The following is a 19,129-nucleotide window of genomic DNA, read 5'->3' on the forward strand; positions in this document are numbered from 1 at the left end:
TGCATCTGCCCACCATTTGGTTTCTGAAACTTTAAGTAAGCAGAAAAAGTCCTCTGGAAACTGTTCTTTGATTTTAGAGAACATAAAATTCCTCAGAGTCACTGAATGTATCCAATAAATACAGACTCTTGATCCAAAACTTCTTCAAGTGAGTTTGCCATGAGCAGCCATTTGTAGATTTTGAGATTCCTAACTTACTGAATTTCCGAGGGCCGTTTCTGCACTGAGTATTTGAGAGTCGAGCAACAGCAACTTGCGATAGGCCCCTGGAAATCAGCTGCTGCCTTTCGTGCCTCTGATTTGATGAGTTAGCACGGTCCTCCTGGCAAGAGGATTATTTTTACTGAAACAACATCCAGCAACACAAAAGGAGTTGAAGGAGCCCGGACCAGTGGGATGGACACAGCCCTGGGAATGCTGCAAAGGGGCTGAACAGAGGGACCACAACGCTGTTCCACAGGCAGGGTATGAAGCCACGTCAGGGTGAAGATCTTGCCTGAGGTCACGCCAAGCAAGACCTCAGCCCCAAGTCCCCTCGCCCAGCGCGGTGCCTCTGTCGCCCAGGCTTTCCATCCAAACCAGCTGAGCCCATATGTTTAACATCATAGCGTCTACAAGTAACCACGGGTGTGACTCAAAAATCACTTTTTAAAAGCAAACATGCAAGAAAATTTGGTCAAATAAATGCCTGTGGAAAGCACACTAAGAAGGGGGATATCCAAAATGGACCAAGGCACTACGTATTAACGCACGCTGAAAATATTTTACCGATGGACTCATCTAAATTTTCTTCTTGAGTATGGAGTTGGGTTTTTTCACGTCCAAAATAAGGACGATTCCCCCACCCCACCCCACCCCCCCCCAGAAAAAAAAAAAAAAAAAATAAAGCTGAGGCCTGAAGATAGGGATTTGTTTATGGGCTCGGCAATAAGATCACTTGACATTTTACAACCATAAATGGTAGAGCCGCGCTCCCTCTGTAACTGCATTAATGAAAGGCACCTGGGTCCGCACGCCGCCGACACCGCTCGGTTTTTCACCCCCGCACGGGAAAGCCCAGCCTGAACCTGGCCAGTTCCAAACATCCCCCCAAACCTGGCCCCAGCTTGCAGTCGAGGGATAAAACTCGTGTCCGGGATGGTGGTGATGTGATCGGGTTGTGCCCCCGGGAGCACGTCCCAACCCCGGCCCCTGTGGGTACTCACCTTCCAGGTAGCAGCTAGAGGAGGAGGAAAGCCCCTTCTTCGATTTGCAACCCACCAATTTCAAGCAAATCTCCAACATTTTCATTTGTTAGAGTTTGGCTTCGGCTGTCTGGTTTCCCTTCCCCCCCTCCTTCAGCTTCTTCTGTGTGGAATTATCCGTTGGAAGTCTAAATTTAAAAAAAAAAAATCTAAAAAGATCCGGTAAAAGTCTAAAAAGTCCAGGAGAAGTCTAAAACATATCCAGGAGAAGCCTAAAACAAAATATCCAGGAATATTCGACGAAATCCAGCGCTCCGCAAAGCATTACAAGGGCGAGCCCGAGAGGCGGAAAATCCAGGGGCCCCGCACCTCCTCTCCCGGGGAGTTAACTCCAGCCATCTTCCCTCCTTCCCAACTCTTTTGGCGGGAGAGAGAGGAAGGGAGGGGGAAAAAAAATAAAAGAAAAAAGAATAAAAGCAGAAAGAAGGGAAAAAGCGAAGCCAACCAAGTTGGGCAGAGTCAGTGGTGCCGGCCGTGCGCGGCAGCCGCCGGGCGCTGCTGGGGCTCCGCTGCCAACAAAGGGCCCCTCAGCCGCCGCCGGCCTCCATGACATCAGGCAGCCAGCAACGCCCTCGCTCCTTAACCTCCTCCTGCCTGCGCCTCTCCCAGCGCCGCGGAGGCCGAGGGGGGAACCAACAGGTTCGGGAAAGCGCGGAAAAGGCGGGATGGAGGCGCGACGCCGCCGCGCTGGCGCTTTGTGCGCGGCCGTGCCGCCCAAGGAACCGCGGGCGCTCGGCGAAGTCTTCAAAGCGCGTCATTTCACAGCCCATTAAGGGGCTGTTCAAACACCGCGCCTGCAGCGGGGAGAGGCAACCCGAGAGCGATGCCCATTTGTAGCCCGGCTCAAAAACGGCGGGGGAGATGCAGCTCCTTCCCAGGGATCCTGTCTTAGCATCTCTGCGCTAATTACAGGCACAGGGATTCAGGTTTCGGCTCATGCGGTTACACACGGAGGACGCTGCTCCTCTGGCACACGGGCCCAGAAGTTCTCGCTCTCCCACTACCAACTCTTCTTTTCCCCTACAAACTGTGCCCTTCCCCTGCATGTTTCTCAAGACTACACGCCAGTTAATGCTCTCTGGTTATGCATTTTTTATAGATTGTTTTCTGGCATTATTGTGTGTGCCTGTTTAAAACAACCATCATTTTTGTTATATATATAATCCATCTATCCATCTATCCATCCATCTGTCTCTCTCTAAAGGAGATAGCATGTTGGGTATGTATACAACTGCATTCTTTCCACTCAAAAATCCTCTTTTACCTCCCAAAGCTTGGGGTGCTTTTGCTACTTGGAGCAAGAGGTGCTCAAGGGTGCAGAGCTCATTACGGGCACAAAACATAGAGCCTGGGGAAAACGGCCTGGGAAGCTGATCCCAGCACAAACCACACCGCGACGTGTGGAGTCCCTGGTGTGTCACACACAGAGTCAACAGAGCACCAAATCTTCGTTTTTGTCCCTGAAAACTTGCCTTCACATCTGACAGTTTATTTTGGCAAGGTTACTGACTAGTGCTCATGGTCTTTTGCCCTCCAACATTTTCAAACATTGAATACTTTAGGGGAAACTCTGCATGCTTCCAGCATCTGAGGTCTGTGCCTCCGAAACAGCAAACATTGCTCAGACTTTTTAAACATTATTTTACAGCATCATTTTGCCTCAGTCTTCTGATCCATGGGATGAAAACATGAAAGACAGCTGGGAAAAAAATCCTTGATCTCTCAACCCATATTGAACTGCAATAAGAGCATTTGCTTTTTTTTTTTTTTTTTTAATACCACAAGTCACATTTCTAGCAAAGAAATAACAGTAATGACAGCATGATGTTCAAAGTGCTTTCACACTTTTCTCAGAAAACATGAATATTCCCATTCAATACACCAGAAAGCAGGTAGAGAACTTCAACATTTCCTCAATTCAGACAGTTCAGCAAAGAGCTGAGGCTCCAGATCCCATCCCCACTGCTGGCAGCCTGCATGGACATTGGGAAGACAACAATACAGTTCTCCCCACCCTCTCCCCACTTCTGGAGAATTTCTGTTTTATGGAAGCACCAGAGTTTTAAGAGAAACCAACACCTATCGACTTGTTCCTTGCCAGCCTAACAGGGAACTTGTGTGCAACTGTACTGGGGGAGGGAAAAAAAACAGAAAGAAAAAAAGGAGGAGTTAAACACAGATTTGGAGGAGAAAGGTTACACAAATCACCGGAGGATCTCGGTCCTCACGTGCTTCAGCCCAGTGTCATGTTTAGGGAACTGGGATGAAATGAGGTTTTAAGAGCAGACCAAGCATCTTGGACGCAACTTCTTTTCCACGTGACGAGCATCCCCATCCCTATCCCACTTCTCCTGCAGCTGTAGGAACACAGAATCCCCAAAGCATTCCCTGGCAGTACAAAGGCTGCCCCCCATGAACACCACCCACCCATTATAATTAAGGTTAATACAATGAGTGCCAGCAGAATTAATGCGGATTACATTTGTGATGAACTCCTGGGGTTCTTATTCCTGAAGAAGAATGCCTCATCTCAAATTAAATTAACCCACTTGCAGAAGAACCTCAGTGTAGGAGAAACACATCCACTTGGGGAGTTAAACACAAAGAGCTATCCGAGATAACTTCCTCTATAGATAAACAAGTTAATTCCCTTTATGCTTCCAGGCAGGCACGCTTGTGTGGTCCCTGTGCTACAAACATCATCCTTCAACGTTTCCTCTTTTGTGTCATGGCAAACTGAGCTGTAAATACTTTGAGCAAATACCCTCTGCCTTTCCTGAATGCCATGAAATTAACTGGTGATACAGAAATAAAAGCCGTATTGGTAGTGTCACACAACATCTGCCACTCTTACTGCTGCCAGCTATTAATCCCTCTCACATTTGTTTGTCATATACACATCTTAGAATAAGATCAGTCGTGAAACGTGTGCAGATTTCTGGACTACGGCGACTGATGAAACCTTTGACTCAGGCTCTCTGCTGCAGAATGGCAAAACAATTTGGTTGGGAGAAGGCTCAGAAAGTCTCCAGTTCCAGCTCCTGCTCAGAGGGAGGCTATCTCTCTACATCAGGATTTTCCAGGCTCTATGCAGCTAAACTTTAACCGAATCTGCTCGGCAGTTAAACACTTCTTATCCTCTCATTCCTACCAAGCTTTGCCTTGTTGCTAGTTTTAATTGTTGCTTCTCCTCCTCTTGCTGTGTGCACCTCTGAGAAGAGTCTTCCTAGCCACCAGTTGGGTGCTTATGAAAGCACTGGGACCCCTTCCATCCCCTCTCTCCCGACCAGGCCAAGGCAGCTCCCTCAGACCCGGGGGGCACCGCCGGCTCCAGCCCCTGCCAGGCTCCCCTCCAGGGTCTCGGCATCTGCTACAGGGGAAGGAGCTCCAGATGTGGCTTCACAAGAGCCAAAAAGAGGGAAATAATCACTTCCCTCGACCTGCTGGCTCTGCTCTCACTAATGCAATCCAGTATCCATTAGCCTTTATTGTTCATGCTCCTACAAGAGCATAAACCTATTTAGCCAATGGCCTTTGTTTGAGCTGCTTCTAGCAGGCAGATATTTTATTCTTTACGTTCTTAATGCTACCCAGAATTTGAGGACAGATTTTTTTCCAAAAGAGAATGATCACACACACACGACAGCAGCAGCGAAAGGACTGGACTCCATGAACAGAAAGTGAGTTTTGGCATGATCCCACGTGTTAGCAGCTGGAGTGAATTTTGTTGCGATACCATTAAAAACAGCTTGAGTGTTCGTCACCCATTTAAAATCTGAGCTTAATTTTGTTTTCAAATTCTTTTCTGAAACATGGAAAGTTAACAGAGTTTCAAGTCCCAAAGGCTGGGCATTTTTTGATAGGCACATTCAGCTGATTTGGGATGGAAAAAGTCACTTGAAATAGAAATATCGCAAACCAGTGGTTAAAGCAAAGGAGTAAAGGAGCATGCCATAAAAAGAGCAAATTTTTGCTTACAATTAAGTTACCTGTCCTTATCTTTCTCTTCTATAAATGCAGTTGAGAATTTCCCCACAGGTCATAAAGACTAACTCAGTGTCAGCTGTAAAACAGTTCTTTTGTCTCTGGAGCAAAAAAAAAGTCAAATCACATAATTTATGAGATGCATTTTTCGTAGTAAGTGGTAAGACTACATGTGATTTGGGGCATTCATAGGTCACTTTCTTTAGGATTAAAAATAGGTCCATGCCACAGAACGCTCCCATGCTACACAGCTCTCTTCTGATGGCATTTTTCACATAGTGGAATAACACATCCTCACACCATTACCTGATAAAAAATATGTGCATGTGTATATGCAAATGATCAAAGAAGCCTATGTTGAAATCCATGAATGACCGCAGCACGTGCTACAGATGAGGCTGTAACAAAGCTGGGCTTTGATCCGACAGCAACATTGCCTGTTTTCCTGGGGGCTAGTCCTGCTTTGTCTGACAGGTTCCAGTTTTCCTTTGGGTTTTCAGATCCTCTACCATTAAACAGCTTCATCCGCTCTTAGACACGAAGTGCCAAAGGCTTGGGAAGATAGTGTTGTCAGATAGAGAGGACTAGCAGCTTTAAAATCCTGGCTACGAAACTCTACCTTTTTGGCATGTGCAGCACAAAAACTCTGGTGGAGTCTTGTAGAGCTGTTTGCAGTGAATGCAACAACTTCAGTGAGTCGAGCACGTTGAGTTGTGAGAGCTTTGTTATGGTAGAGAAATTCCTTCTGCCAAAGAAAGCACAGCAGAAGGTGAGTCCAAGATTGACAGGCTTAGAGGTGAGTGCACATCCCACACCCAGCCAGTTAAAAACCACCTCAGATTTAAGCAACTGTCTCCTGAGTCAGTCACCTCTTAGTCTTAACTGATTGTTCAGACACCTTGTAGCTACGCCAAAGGACAAGTGAAAACAAGTCTTCCAGGATACTCCAAAATTCTTCACTTGCTGGGCTATGACAGCAAACAAACTACCCAAGAAGGCAATGACATTTGGGATTTATTTGTAATATCTGCCACGTAATGAGCAGAGGGTGAGAAAAGTCCTTGCTGGTGTTTTCACACAGAATGTGCTCTACATCAGCCCAGTAAAACTCTCCAAGTGTGTCCACACACACCTCAAGAGAAAGCCCAAGTGACCACAATACTGAGGGATCTCCAACTACCACTTACTTGGTGAGCTCTAGGAATCCATAATACCACTGGCATTAGGAATGCACACCCAGAAAAACCACTCTGCCCAGATGAACCTTTGTGCCAGAGATGTGTGTAAATGCCAGCCTTTCTCTACCACTGCCCTAACTCAGAACCACTCCACCAGTGCTGCCAGCATCTCTCTTCCAGCTTTTTATGTAGAAACCTTGGTCTCTCCTTTTCCAATTCACACACAAAACATTTTTACAGACTGCTGTTCTACCTTCCTGTTTAAGCTCTTCTCGAGATCCAGCTGACATGTTTACAACAGCTAGTTAAAACAGCATGTTAAAAACAAAAGCCTCTTGCTACTACTCTGACCATTCTACAATAGGTATTATTGTAAATAAAATAAAAAAACCCCACACATGGATTTGAACAAAGGCAAGTTAACACCTGAGGGCAAAGAGTGTTTTTCTTCTTTCGGTCACCGTTCAGAACAGCATGAAAGGCCCTGCAAGAGCACAGAGAGGTATCTGCACGTACAGGGAGATATTAAACACTTCTGGTACTTGGACTTACGAAGTCCCACTCTCATAAGTAGAAACTTCAGAAAAACCAAGAAAAGCCAGGTTACAAAAAGTCCACTGTACACATCAACAGAAAGGCCAAGGATTTTGCAATAAAACATGTGCATTTGTTGGTTTTTCTCCTTGATTTAACAGATGTTTGTTATTTGCAATTTTCATGAGCGAAGGAGGCGGCTGGGAAGTGGTGGGATTTCAGAGATGGGATGTTCAACTGTTTGAAATTCCTTTCAAGCAACAGAGCAGAATCCTTATTTTTTTAAGGTAGTAACAAGGCAGAAGGTACTACTAAATTCCTTCAGTGGTGATCTGTCTTCACAAACTATTAAATTCCTGCAATGGTGATCTGTATTCACTGTACTCATGTGAAAACACAAGACGGGTCATGAGCTCCGCTGGGAATTGCTTGGAGTATTAGCATTGGAAGCCTGCAAGGTTAAATTCAAGTCCAAAGAGGCTCATCACACATCACTGAAAAAGTTTTGGGCCTCTTCCACTGAATGTTTTTTGAAACATCTGCAAGAAAAGAGAAAAAAAGAAGCTTCTTGCACTTTTCAGATCTGAAAAAAATAGCAGCGTGCCTTAAAGATACAAAAATTGCATAAATGCCTACTGACTATAATGACTGAACTGCCATTGTCCAGGCAGTTTATTAAGGTTGCAAAAGAGTGAGCAGGGACTGGAAGTTCCTGTGCAATAGGTAGAATTCCATCAGTTTAGGGATCCTGCTGAAGTTCAGTATTTTCTGCCAGCCCAGGGAAGAGAGAGATCACAGACAGCCAGGACACAATCAGAAAACATACATGCTTGGAAAGGATCAGCAAATAAATTTTAGAGAAATATCTTTGCCAAATACTGACTCAGATCTTGAGTGGGAGCATTTCCGTATCTCTTGTAAATGAAAAGGCAAGGAAATGCAGATGAAAAAGTAAAGGTGAAAGAAGAGGTTAAAATGGGGAGCTCAGGGCTGATGACTTTGTGGGCTTTTCTTGTGTAAGTCCAAGTACATCCGCAGGAAGAGCCAGAGGGACCAGTGAACAGACCAGTGAACAGGGGTTAGTCCTGGCAGTAACTAAGTGGTTAATTTCTTCCATTCAAGAGCTGAAAAATCTGCCAAAGCAGAAGAGCAGGCCTCGGAGATCAAATTACACATGAGGAGGGGGTGGAAGGGGAGAAGAAGAAAAGAAAACAAGTATTACTGAACCACTGCCGCATGAGACCCAGCGGGGATTAGGAGGAACATGAAGGAGGAGAGGTTTATCCAGGGCTGGCTGTAAACACACGCCTGATCCATGCCCGCACCTCGCCATTCCCACTGCGGGAACACTGACCTGTCCTGAGCCCCTGAGCACGGGCCAACGTGGAAAACCTTCTGTGCATCAGCTGTTGAATTCCAGTGATGGGACCAGCTGGAACTCCTTTCTCCTGCTGGCTCTCCCCACCCAGGCAAAGTGGTTGTGCTGCATTTTCTCTCCCAGCTGGAGAGTTTAGGCTGGGGCACAGATCTATGGACGTGGCCTGCACGCTTTGCCGCTGCCACAAGTGTGGGAATCACCAAAGTACTTGAAAAGCAAAGGGCTAAAAGCCACGCAGAGGAAATAATAATGCACAAATAAACAAATAGTCCATCAAACCTCGTAGCAATTCAACTCCTTTGCCTTGAAGTTGATCGCACAAAGGAGGTCTCACAGCAGTATTAACATTTCCACAGCCATTTCAGGGCAGGTGAAGGTTCCCTTCCCAGCCACACATCATTTCTGTCCTCACTCAGCTAAGCTTTTCCAGCACTGAATTCAGCAAAGATTATCATAATTTAGTGAATTGCAGAAAATTTCAAGTAACACACGCACACAGCAACAGGAGAATAGGATAAATTCAATTGCAGAGATCATTTTTCTCTAGGGATCTAATCCTAGACAGTAAGTGCCTTTGAACACTATCAATATCAATGGGCAGAAACCTTTACAATGTACAGATATTTTGACACTGCAATGAGTGTGCTTTTTTCTCTTCTTTTAAATTTTTTTTTAAACCAAGGAAAAACCCTCAGAAACCCAACCCAAATCCCCAAATGCCAGTGCCTTCTGTTCAGGAATTCCAGGTGTCACTAATTCATCCACAGGAGAATACATATTATTTTGAGAAAGTAGTAGAAACCCTTTATAACTATAGAAATAAAAAAGCATCCATATAAGCATAAAACCCACTATATAAAGCCATCTACAGTCACTTGATTTGAATTACACTATTTATCCACCCTCAGGATCTACTCTCAGCCTCCCTCAGATGTGCAGGTAAGTGCCTAGTGCTCCATAGCACTAATTGCTTATTATTCCCAGAGTAAGAAATTAAATATATACTCCCAGAAAGGAAAAGCTTCCAGTTAATTAGAACTGCCTGCAGCAATGGTTCTCTCCAAACAGTTCAGCATTTTATTTTGTTGTCAGGACACAATATAAGAAGTTTTAAGAATCCTGCTGGGACTTTGACGTAAAGGCAGGACCATATTTTTTCCTGAGAAGGCTGGGGCCGACAGGAAGAAACTTCAGACAGAAATGAGCTACTTCACCATGAGGAAAGACAAAAGTAAAATGTATATATACACTTCTGTCCTGGTCGAACTGGAGCAGGGATGCAGGAAGAGGTCTCTAATTTGCTCATGCACTGGTGAGCATAAATGGATGCAGTTCAAGTGCTGAACTCTCACAAAGGTTGAATGCTCTTTTCCAATTCCCAAACATAAAAACACATTGAAAGAAGCACTTTAATTTGGATTTTTTTGGAAGAGCTAGGGAACATTCTCCCTAGGTTGCACCATTAAGACAAAGCAAAAGACTGATGCTGAATTCATAAGGGGCAAAAGTTATTAAGCTGAGCCCTTTCAGGATGAGGTTTTTTGGTATGCTTAATCATGCTTGTCATAACTGAATAGAGATTTAGAAAATGACATGGGACTGTGCACTACCTCTGTATGTTTTCTGCCTTTCCAGGCAAAAGTGGAAAGATAAAGGAAGGTGTAAAAAAGAAATCAGTGCTACTGGTCTCCAGTAACCCCCAAAGTTCCTTTCTATTCACTCCCTCTTTACCTGCCCATCATTAATCACAGCCATTGCCAGAGCAGGTATGTTACATGTAGCCTGAGGTTTCCAGCTGATTCTGTCTACCCACATACCAGACAGAAAATAGGGAGAAGTGCCAAGTATCAAGGAATAACAACCACTGGCACCCTCCAAGCCATCCCACCACGCTCCAAAGGGTGAGCTAGACACTTCTCTGATGTCAGGCTCAGCTGAGTCACTTCACTGTTCAGGGAAAGAAGAGGATCTTGAGGATGTCCACAAATATTTAAACAAACAAACACAAAACTAAAATACCTGTGAGTGCTCTGAAAACTTGCACAATGGAGCAGCAGGGCAGGAAGCAGGCAAGTGCTACAAACACTGAGACGAGCTGGGAAGAAATCCTGCTGACACAGAGTGAGGGTCCTCAGCCAGTTAACCCCAGCTAAACACAGAGTGCCTCGGTCCCACCTTTCCCATCTTCTCCCTTTTGCTGGCACTGCTGCTCACACAACCATGTGGTGACCCAGTTCAAGAATGTGAAGACTCTCATCAGTGTATGTTCACACAAGTAACAGTGCTGGCATCATGAGGGGGCCAGCAAAGCTGTTCCTTAATTCAAAATGCTGAGTAAACCATCTGTATTGACAAGTTGTATAAACAGCTTAATCATAGCAACCTTTCCTACTGAGAGAGCTACAAACAAATCCCAAAGAAATAAATGTGAATATAGAACTGGACCAGCTATAGATAGACTTCATCAATCATTCAGAGACCCTCAAATAGACCACAGTTATTCAGTGCTGGGAGATGTGCTTCCACCTGAAATGGAAGTTTTTCATCCAGCCTTGAGTAACTGGCTGCACTCCAGCCTGGATCTAGGGAATGCAGTGCCTCAAATTCCTAGAGAGCTGACAGATACCCAGATATGCAGCAGTGCTGCAATACAGACAACAGTCCTTGAAAACACAGCTTGGTGAGAAGCCCTCTGGAGTAAGAAGTGTCCTCTGCAGCTCCACTCTAAGCCTCTCCTGATTCAGGGGTTGTTCCATAAAGTTCTAGATAGAAGACACCACAACTCTGTAGTTTAATTCATGACTTTTCCTATTTCTCATTGATTGCCAGTCCATACTGAGGTCTGATGCCAGTGATATGCAAGTTCCTCTGCCTGCCCAGCCAAGTTAGAGATGTCATACTGAGTTATTACAAGAATAAAGACTAAAAATTAGTGAACTAGCAAAAGCAGCCTGGAACATATAGGAGAAGGAAGGCTCTTGGCTTGAACTGACATCAGGTGAGAATACCCAGAGCAAAAGTCAACAAACTGGTTTTTGTTAGGCCACACATCCTGATTTCCTCCTTTCCTTGGTTCAGCTCAGTCTTTGCAAGTCCAGAGTGACCAGAGGATTTTCAGATGGTGAAAGAGCTGCTGTGTTCCTCTAATCCCTCCCTCCCACATGCACAGCAGTCAGGGTGCCAGGAGAACCTATTTTAAAATTAATCTCAAAGCAGAGGAACATTCATAGAAAGAATCAGGACCAGAAATCTTCAGCAGCTTTGGAGTCAAGGGGGATGAAGCAAAGGCACTGCATGGACAGTAGAGGATATTGAGGAGGTGACATAAAAGGATTTTAAGCCATGTAACACACCATTTATAAAATGGAAAAACCCCAGAGACCATGTGATCTCTCATTTTTTAATTCTGCCTGAAGTGTTTATAAAGGACATCACAAGGTCACTGGGAGGATTAGCAGGTTATTGTTTTGGAAAGACCTGATGATGGCTTGGGTCCCTTTTGCTTACACTGTCAACCCCTCAAGCAGGGCCTGGATTTTAAGAAAAAAATACTTTTAGGAAAAATAAAGAAATAAAATAAGGGAAAATTAACTATTCTGCTTCATGCTATGAATAGACATGCTATGATTTTAGTTCCAACTCTTCTTTAGATTTCTCCTATCACTGTGGATAAACAATTACCTGACTTGCATCTCTATTTTTTTTCCAAATGTAACTACTACAAATCTACAAACTACAAATCAAGTCCCAGCCTCAGGAGCCACTGTTAGAAGGTACTGCATGAATGTGAAACATTCAGTAACACACCCAATACACCAACTTCCAGCTTATAAACCACACTTCTCATGTACTTCAAGGGCACTCACATTCTTTCCATCAAGTGGGGCTGCCTCGTGGCTGTGGCACAGGGCAGGATTTTAAGATTCCTGACGTTGAACTTGAGGGAGGCTTTTCACAGCTCACCCAGGGCGTGCTCGGCATCACCAACACACCCCGCACCACCTGCGAAATGTCTGCACATGTAGAAATTCCAGCAGACATGAAAAGGAGATAGTTCCAAGCACAACAGACCATTTTTTCTCCCCTTGCAGAGAAACACTTTGTTTGCATCCAAGAGAAAGGAGGTTTTCATGTGTTGGAGCACCAAGAAGCCTATCCTGAGAGGAAAACCAGGTATCCCAGGTGACAAGCTGTTCCACATAAATGTGCTGGGCCTCCCTGGGGTCTCCTAGCACAGACAGAGGAGTAACAGAAGCACAGTGAGCTCGACAGCCTGAGGACAAAAGTGCTCCAAACCACTTCAGTCTTGAAAGCTTGAGGAGTCAACATCATGTTAATTGGAAAATACAAAGGCTTCCACAAATGCCTGTGAACACTGATTATTGCCCTTTTCTGAATCCACTCTCTTCCAGCTTCTTATAATATCATAAGAAAAAGCAAACATGAACAGCAATGAGGAACAGCCTATTCTGAAACCACTTCCAGGAACAGGGATTGTTTAAACAAAATACATTAAGTGAAACCATCTGTATTAAGGGTCAAACGCCATCTGAGGCTGAATGTGCAGAAATAGCCATTTTACAAAATTTGGGCAATTATCCCTTTGTTGTTTTTGTTTTTAACATGAATAATCAGTGTGGTGGAGGTGTTACCACGGGGTCAAAGCTTGAGGAAGGAATTTAACTCCGCAGCTCCCAAGCTGACGGTGCCAAGAAATTATTCCTGTTAATCTTGGTGCTACCCTCTCCCAACATGCTGGGAGAAAGGTTTGCTGAATCCCATGTACAGAGCATCCTCTCCCCAAGCAGTGAGGGGTCCAGGGTGGGGGTCTGGCCATCCATGGCCCTGGATTGCTCCCCACAGAAGGGTCCTCATCCAGCTGCCAGACAGTCATTTGATCTGAATCACAAGGGATGCTGCTTTCACAAGACTTGCTGGCAAAACAGAGGTGACAGAAGAGGCTCAGAGAAGGAAAAAAAAAAAAAAAAGGCAATTTAAAGCTGCAGAGGCACCAAAGATGTGTTTTAAGTCGTTTCAGCAGGAAGCACTAGTGCTGGAACTCAGGGGGATTCAAAGACGGTTGGCCATTGCTAAGGATAAATACTAAACTAAAATATTCGACATTTATGTGGAGCCTATAAATGGGCATCTTGTATGAGACTGACACATTGTACTGTTTCAAATACATGTTGATCCTTTCCCACCCTAAATCCATCCAACTTACCTGAACTTTAATCAGAGCAGCTGGGGAACCTCGGTGCCTCAAAGCAAAGGGAACGGAGCAGATCTTGGACACTAAGCTCCTCATCAAGTATTTATTTAATATAAAGTGTGAACTGGTATCACTGTTCAAAGGGGGAAAGTGCCATGGAGGGAAACCTGCCCTCAAAGATCCTGCTTATTGCAACAACTACATCTGAGTATGGCCTTAGTCACCTGCTGTGGATTTGATAACATCCAATTAACTGCAGAAATATTTCCGTATTCATCACTAGTGAAGTCAGACTGCAATCAAATGTTGCAGCTGCAAAGGCAAAAGCTCATTAATCATTTTTTCTGGAAACCAAGAAGGATGATGATGGAAGGGAAAACTAACATTCATTTGTTTTCAACAAAACTGCTAGCAAGAAGGCCAAAAGAATACCAATTTCTAATTTTTTTAAATTAATATTTACATGCTAACATGTTAATGCCTGCCAGCTCTTTAAGTGGACAAGTATTTAATGGATCCAACATAAATGTATATGCCAGTTATCAGAAGTCAAATTGCACAGCTATGATGTAATGAAATAGCTTTGCTTTATGAGAATGAGGTCACAGGTTTGAAATATGGCCTCAGGTGTAAAAAAAAAAAATAGATTTTCCACAGAAGTTGCAAAACTGTAATGCAATTACTTGCCTAAGCCTAATATTTTATAGAAATTTAAATTCAACTCTAAGATATAAATGAGTCATCGATTTGCATTAGGATGGCTGGGAACCGTATCACTCTTCAATCAACACGAACTAATGAAGCTTTCCTGGTCTGAATAAAACAGCTAAACTGTAGTGCTGAGGTGCATACACATCGCATACACATCACAGTCACAAAATGCTTTTATGTTCTTGATAATAAAGTGTCAGAATAGCTCTGAGGGAGCCCAGCGACTGAGCTGCTCCTGCTCAAAAAAACCCAAATGAATGGCAAAAGCCAGGTTTTCTCATTTTTCTTCATCCTCTCCAGAAGCTCATTCTTTTATTTACAGAAAAGTCACTCTGGAAGTTCATCTTGCCTGTAAAGGGCCTGCTTGCTTTGATGCCTCCTACCCTGCCCTGCTCAGATAAACCAACAAACTTCAGCACCTGAAGTTACTCTGTCCCAGCAGGGAAAGAGCCTACCTGGAGGGGAGATTTTTCAGGACTTTTTACTGTGTTCTACTACCTCTGCTGGGAGGAACAGCTTTGTTCTGCTGGCCTGATAAATGAGGAAAACGGGCTCTCAATTCTGAAGCAGAACCAATAGGAAATATATGAAGCATAAGACACTGTCTTTGACTTCCATGCTAGGCCATTTTCCCTCTTTTCTTTGTATTTTTTCCCTCCAGAAACAGACCATAAAGATTAATTCAACTTTGGGTTTGAGGCACCCAAACACTACAGTGGTTCACACCCCTGAAAGCTTTCAAATAAAACAACCAGCACACCAACATGGTCATGACAGACCTTGGCTGTTTTATCTACAGCAGGAACTGAAAGCACTTTAAGGAGGGTACACCTAATCCCTGAAATGTCCTGCTGTGGATCACTATTGGGTTTGAAGGAAGGAGGTATACCATGTCTCCTTTGTCTAGCTGGGGGTGGACACAGAGAAAGAGCAGCATCCACTGACAGCAAACTTCCCCATGGTGGTGACACAGCTCAGCAAGGACCTGGGTACATCCTTACAAACCACGCAGGGTTCTCTGACAGGACCTGGGGCATCTCCTGGGCCAGATGAGCTGGGCCAAGAGCAATCCCAACACAGCTGCACTGCAGCAACACGCAGCTCGTAATGCTGTGGAAACCATCCCAAATCTGAAGGCGGTTGAAAACGTTAAGGAAAAGGATGAGTGGGGGCCAAACCAAGAGGCTGCCCCCACCTTCCTTCCTGTCCCTCCCCATAAGTTATTCATTAACATACCAAAATACACATATCAATGAAGAATTCATGGAGATTCCCTGAATACCAAATTACTGAGTATAATGGCAAGGAGAACTTGCTTAACACCCTCTTCCAGTTCCACACCCTGTCCCGGGTGGATCACTCATAAAGCTCCACTTGTATTTTACAGCAGCAAACCTGAACCCCTTCCTCACCAATGCCTTCAATGAGTGCAGACCATCTCTGAAGAGAGCAGCAGCCACAAATGCTGTATCTTTAAATCCATCCCCATTTCGTTTTCCAAGTTTCTGTTCGAGCTGTTACAGCTCCCTCAGGACTCCACTGACTCACTGCATTTTCGGGATGACGCAAGCATGCTCTTCTGCACGGCTTCAAAACAGGCTCCAAACATTTCCAGGCAGAAAGTGGCCACCAAAGAACCATGAAAATTAGGTGTTCTTCCTGAGCAGGCATCACCTCACGAAGCAGGGGGCAAACTTCGGTTCCTATCCTTATTGCAAATGGATTAATCACTGGCACTTCTCCCTGGGAATACTTCTAGGAAAGCTTAAGTTTCCACTCTGAATCCTGTGGAAAATATTTTGGTCCTGACAGAACACCTACAAGCACTGGTTCACCACTTCCTCTGACCCATCTAGCTCTGCCCCTACTCCCATGGGCTTGTAGTTCTAGCTCTATTATTGAGTGCAAACTTCTGCTCTCAAGCTGCACCCTTTCAAAGCACCCTGAAAATTTAAAATGACACTTAAATTTTCCAAGCTGATTCCCACCTTTGCAGTTCTATCTTCCCAGCAAGGGCAGGCAGGTAAAAGAAAAGAAAATCTATTCCAGAAGGGAATGTTTAGGGAACACTCCAACAGGTTAAGCATACGTGCTTTTGGGTGGACTCTGTGAAGAGACCTGAAACCACCATGGGGAGAGATGCATGCAAAAAACACTGGATTGGGAAAAGCATTTTCCATGACTCAAGACTGAACTCTGTTTCTCTTCCTTCTGAATCCCTTCACTCAGCTCTTTGTGTTCTCCCAGTCACTGCAAGTCAGCAAACAGCCCTTTTATGTACATTTTTTTTTTATACAGGAATGGTAACAAAAGCAAAATAAACACTGGACTTCTGACTGATGTTTGCAGCTTGATAGCAAAGGCAGCTGAAAAATTCTGGTTTCTTGCTTGTAGCCTTCGGCTTTTATCCACTGTGAAAGATTTCACCATGATAAGAGAACTGGAAGTGACATAAAAATGTAAAACTGGATAATGAAGTGGAGAACAAATTTAGAGAGAAAGATGGGTGTCTTGTTTTATCATCTCCACTAACATCGGTAACACACATCTTAGAGAAAAGGCCTTCTTGCTGGAGAGCCTGCTCATTCCATTCAAGCCAAGTTAAGGAAGATAAATGTCTAAGACAAACCTGTTCACACTTCACTCTCTAGAGCAGAATGTGAAAAGCCTTTCCCTACCAGAGGGTTCCTGATTCCTGCCTTGCAGGGAGCACCTGCCATTCATTTCCTCACACTGCAGAGTAACACGTGTTATCACAAACACTGCAATATCTGAGCCTAAGAATATGGAGCAGATGAGGAGCTTGGAGACGCCAGGAGAAGAGCAGGCAGCAGGACCAGAACATGTACGTGCTAAGAAGTGCAGGATGGCTTCACGTGGGCCAAGAGTTCAGAAACCACAGCCCTGGCTCCATTACTACTGCAAAACGAGGACTTGGAGGGTACCTGCAAAACTTGCTTTAATCCTTATTTTCAGTCATTCGTTAAAAAAAAAAAGCACACAGAGCTTTGCATTCTCTGTACAGACATTGGGAGCTTTATGTTGAACCACATGTGAAAAAGATATCTAGTGTTAATATATGCAAACAACTTTATTTAGATATAGATTTTTAAATTAGTATTTGCACTATCTTGGAAAGACAGAGGAGTGAGGATCCTGCCAGTTCTTAACAAAAAGAGCAGATTTTCTATCAGAAAAACACACTCGGTTTTACAAACTGTGAACTGAAAACTGCACACAAGGAATGCTTTTGCTCACTATCAAGTTACTGGTCATTTATCACATTTCTACAGCTAACTAAATTTTTTTTTCTAATTTTTTTGCGTCTCCTGGTTCACTCAAAGCAACAGAGAAATGAGCCACAGAGTCCTGATGTGGGATTAATGCATTGGTGTAGGAATTTGGCAAACTTTTAAACTGCTTGAAAGCTCTTTTCTTCCAATCAGACTGGATTGGCAGCCCATGAACCAAGGACGCACTAAGGACAGCAATTAGAAAAGTGTCAGGAATTATGATTCAGAGAGGTGAATCACCAGCAGCTCCCCTGGGGGGTGGATTTGGGATAAGCATACCCAAAATGCAGCCCTATGCCAGATTACACAACCGCGGGCAGCAAGCACAGGATCATTTACTTGGAGACAGAACTCAGGTCCTCGTTCCCAATCCTCTCCCGGCGGAACAGCACAAGGCGCCTGCTGCTCTCGCTGGGTTGTTTCCACTTGCAGCCTGAGGTTTCTCTTGCCCAAAGCCCACACACTAGCACGGCCCCGCTGCCAAGCACGCGATGGAGGCCTGGCATGGAAGTTGGACTTGATCTTCTCAAGAGCTGTTTGTTATTCAACAGCCCCAGATCAGCCAGCTTCACTCTGACTTCACATGGGAAGAGCAGCAGTGGTGTGCTTTAATCCTGGTGTGCTCCACTCCACTCTTTCCATTCTAGACATTACCTTTGCACAGCAGAGGCTTTGATTTTGCCCAATAGTTTTACCTCTAAGAAAAGCACATCCCAAGCTCAGTACTAGGTCAAATAATCTGCAACACTTTCAGAAAGTGCGTTTTGTTTCATGGGAAGCTCTGAGATGCATTTTTATGAGGGTCCTTTGAATCACAGGTGTGCCAACAGGGAGAGAAATTCTGCAGCCTGTATTTGAAGACAGGTGATGGCTTTTTGCTCAAGTAGGATCAGTGGAATTTGGCCTGCAGTGCTTCATCCAAGCAGCCATCTGATCTCATGACTAAGTGCATGCAGAGCAATGGGGGTGGTGGGAAGGAAGAGATGCAGGAAGATGGAGCTCTTCTAGTAAACATCTGAGCTCTCTGGAATCAAGGCTGTGCTATTAAAATGAAACCACTGCTGGTTTTCCACTATCTTTCCCTCTGTTTATCTCAGTTGCCATGGCTCTCACTTGAATCATCTGCACAAATTGCATACACATGTCCCAGGCCACATTATTTCCACTCACTCCACAGCTCCAGATCAACTTTCACTCACCTGGCAGCCACTCGTGCCAAGCAGTGTCATCGTGGCCAGCGACGGAGCGCTGCTTCATGGACACCCCTGGTTGGAAAACGATGGCAGTTATTTCAAAAAGGCTGATTAATGTTTCAGGAATTGCAGAAAAGGGGAAGAACTCAGAAAAAATGGCCTCATGCTATCCTTCGTGACCTGGGTTCCAAGAGAGCTGAGTCTCTGGTGTTGACACAACCAAGAGCTCTTCTGGGGCAGCTGGAGCAGGCCAGCTTTGAGCTGCTGAAGCTGCTCCCCTGCTCCTTCAGTGTATGAGCAAGATTGAAAGGAATGGAGTCAAAATTCATCTCCCTGGCACATCAAGCTATCTAAATAATCCAGTATATTGTCCTCTGGCTATAGTTCTGTGCCACGTGTTCC

At 44.6% G+C, this 19,129-nt stretch overlaps 1 protein-coding gene across 3 annotated transcripts in view; it reads right to left on the bottom strand.

Annotated features, from left to right (window-relative positions):
• The window catches only part of ABL1 (ABL proto-oncogene 1, non-receptor tyrosine kinase), a 77,776-nt gene that overhangs the window by 30,432 nt on the left and 28,215 nt on the right, over positions 1-19,129 (bottom strand). The window contains exon 2 of one of the 3 annotated variants that reach the window (XM_048325430.1): positions 18,734-18,799. The exons of 1 other annotated variant lie outside the window; for it this stretch is intronic. In XM_048325430.1, the coding sequence (XP_048181387.1) occupies positions 18,734-18,799 (66 nt within the window). Of the gene's footprint in view, positions 1-1,205; positions 1,772-18,733; positions 18,800-19,129 lie in introns of those variants that run through there. One more of the 3 variants, XM_048325432.1, reaches the window with a different exon arrangement.

Source organism: Corvus hawaiiensis, chromosome 21 (genome assembly GCF_020740725.1).
Source record: "Corvus hawaiiensis isolate bCorHaw1 chromosome 21, bCorHaw1.pri.cur, whole genome shotgun sequence".
Classification (NCBI taxonomy): Eukaryota; Metazoa; Chordata; class Aves; order Passeriformes; family Corvidae; genus Corvus; species Corvus hawaiiensis.